We start from the raw sequence: 2,179 nt of genomic DNA, 5'->3' as shown, positions 1-2,179 counted from the left end.
ATAATATTATATATTATTAGGATAACTTTATATATTAGGGTATAGGAAGGCTATAATAATACAGATACCGAATTTTGTCCTGACCCTTATTGAGAAGGAAAGAGACGTGGCACAGCTCCGAACTGGCATGTTAACCTTAAACGGAGCATCTTCCCTGTAGCTCTGTCTGTGCTAGTGTAGCATTATTCGTGGTAACTCTCTCACAGAGTTTTTATTTCTGGTTTTTGTTGTGTTTTTGTTTTTAGGGTCCAGAAGGCTGTTCCTGAGAGGGGACTTCAGGGAAAGGTGGCAGAAGTCAGGGACAGGAGTGGAGAATGACTCAGCAGGGAGCTGTTCTTCAGGGTTACAATAATGAACTAGTGAAATGTATTGAAGACTTATGTATGCAAAAAGAAGAGCTGAACAAACAAATCCAGCAAGCGGAAGAGGAAAAAAATAAACTCCAGCATGAAATCCAAGTCCTGAGTGAACAACTGGAATGTGTATGTGAAAACCTGGCCCAGAAGGTAGCGTCACGGAATGAGCTTGATAAAATCCTTGCTGAAACAGAAGCTGCTTACATGAAGATTTTGGATAGTTCTAGAACTTTACTTAATGTCCTGAAGAAGGAAGTAGGAAGCTTAAAGCATACACCAGAACTGAAAACCAATGTAACATGAAATGCTCAAATGTTTGGACTCCACAGTGCTAAAATTCCACTAGGTGAGAAATGTGGTTAGCCACAGAACCTTATAACAACAGTATAAGCAGAGAGGGATTTTCTTCCAACCTTTCTGTATGTTCTATATTTTTAAAATGCACTAGAAAGTCTATGAAATAAAGTTGCTATTTTGCTATGAAAAATAAAATCCAATTGTTTAAACACTGCAGAACTATTGTAGGTAGGTAGTTGAGGCAGATGTGAACCTGTCAGTTTTGGCATGGTGATACTTCAAGGCTATTCTGAAGACAGGAAAAAAAAAATAATGTTTTATCAGTCAGCTTTGCATGTTTACTGGCCAATTCCTGTTTGGTTGAAAACCTGTGGATGCAAGTAGATCAGATATGGCTTCTTGTCACTTTACAAAGGCTTAAGCTTTACTGTTCAGGACCAAATAGGAACAAACTATTTAGCTTCCCCTGGGTGTTCAGAATTCTATTAGAAAGACAGCCCCTGTTCACAATAATCACTTTGTTGTCTGGAATAATGGAGGGATAAGATGAGCAAACATGACTAGTGCAGGGCATGGAGGGTTAAACTGTAAGACTTTACATGGTTTGTGCATCTTCTGAAGCTCTGCTCAAAAGCCTAGTTTAGAAAGGAGGCACACTACGGTGTGCCAAGGCAGGTTTTGGTGCAAGTGCAAGCCTGATGTGTGTAGGGTAATGCTGCAGGCAGCTACACCATGTCAGCCTGGACCAATTAGTCTACTTCTGGATGAGGAAAAGATGATTGCATTTCAACAGAAGTACTGAAAAAACTACTAGGGATTAATCAAAAATACTGAGAGTTATATACAAGACCAAAAAAGATAGTATTAGCTAAAAGCCAATAATAGAACTTCTGAAAACCTTATTTTTAGTGCCCTTTAGCTCTATACTGGTCTATTAAATAATTTTAATAAGATTGTAAAGAATAACAAACAGCCTGGAACAGTGAGAAATAAATAGTAGAAAATGAAGTTAGAAGTAGTTTGCAGCTGTCAGATATGCTTATAGATGAGGTTAAAATAGAACCTAATGTAGAGATGGGCGAGGAGGGAACAGCATGGCAGAAATCTCAATCCTATTTTCTATTTCTAGTAGTTACTAAACCTATGTGTGTACCTACTCACACATAGCTTTATTTTTAAGCTGTACCTTATATTCAAATCTTCAGTGTGTATCAATTAACTAAATTGAAAAAAATGCAGTTGTAATCTCCTTAATTGATAACTGCATCTCTGAGGTGCAAGGATAAAGGGTATGTAGGTGTGAATAGCTTCACTAATAGCTTTTCACTAATAATATAAAGCAAATTTTATATTCTGGTTGCTGTGCTACACCAAGGATTAGTGTAACTGTTTTTATCAACAGTTTACTTCTATAGCATTTCCACTGGCTTCCCTCTAGTAATGCTGAGGTGATAAAATTGGATAATCTCAGGGGTACTGCTGTTGTAGTACTGCAGTTTTCAGGAGCACCTTGTTTATATGGAAAC

At 37.6% G+C, this 2,179-nt stretch overlaps 1 protein-coding gene across 1 annotated transcript; it reads left to right on the top strand.

Annotated features, from left to right (window-relative positions):
• The first annotated feature begins 314 nt into the window (after positions 1-314).
• On the top strand, positions 315-659 carry LOC103775783 (Sjoegren syndrome nuclear autoantigen 1 homolog). The gene has a single exon (XM_008943256.1). The coding sequence runs from the start codon at positions 315-317 to the stop codon at positions 657-659; it is 345 nt and encodes a 114-aa protein (XP_008941504.1).
• The last annotated feature ends 1,520 nt before the right edge of the window (positions 660-2,179 follow it).

Source organism: Merops nubicus, unplaced genomic scaffold, assembly GCF_000691845.1.
Source record: "Merops nubicus isolate BGI_N331 unplaced genomic scaffold, ASM69184v1 scaffold45636, whole genome shotgun sequence".
NCBI lineage: Eukaryota > Metazoa > Chordata > Aves > Coraciiformes > Meropidae > Merops > Merops nubicus.
This window is presented reverse-complemented; position numbering and strand designations above follow the sequence as displayed.

Bases quoted from the DNA above. Each gene is read 5' to 3' on its own strand.
- LOC103775783 (XM_008943256.1), top strand. From the start codon at position 315: ATGACTCAGCAGGGAGCTGTTCTTCAGGGTTACAATAATGAACTAGTG.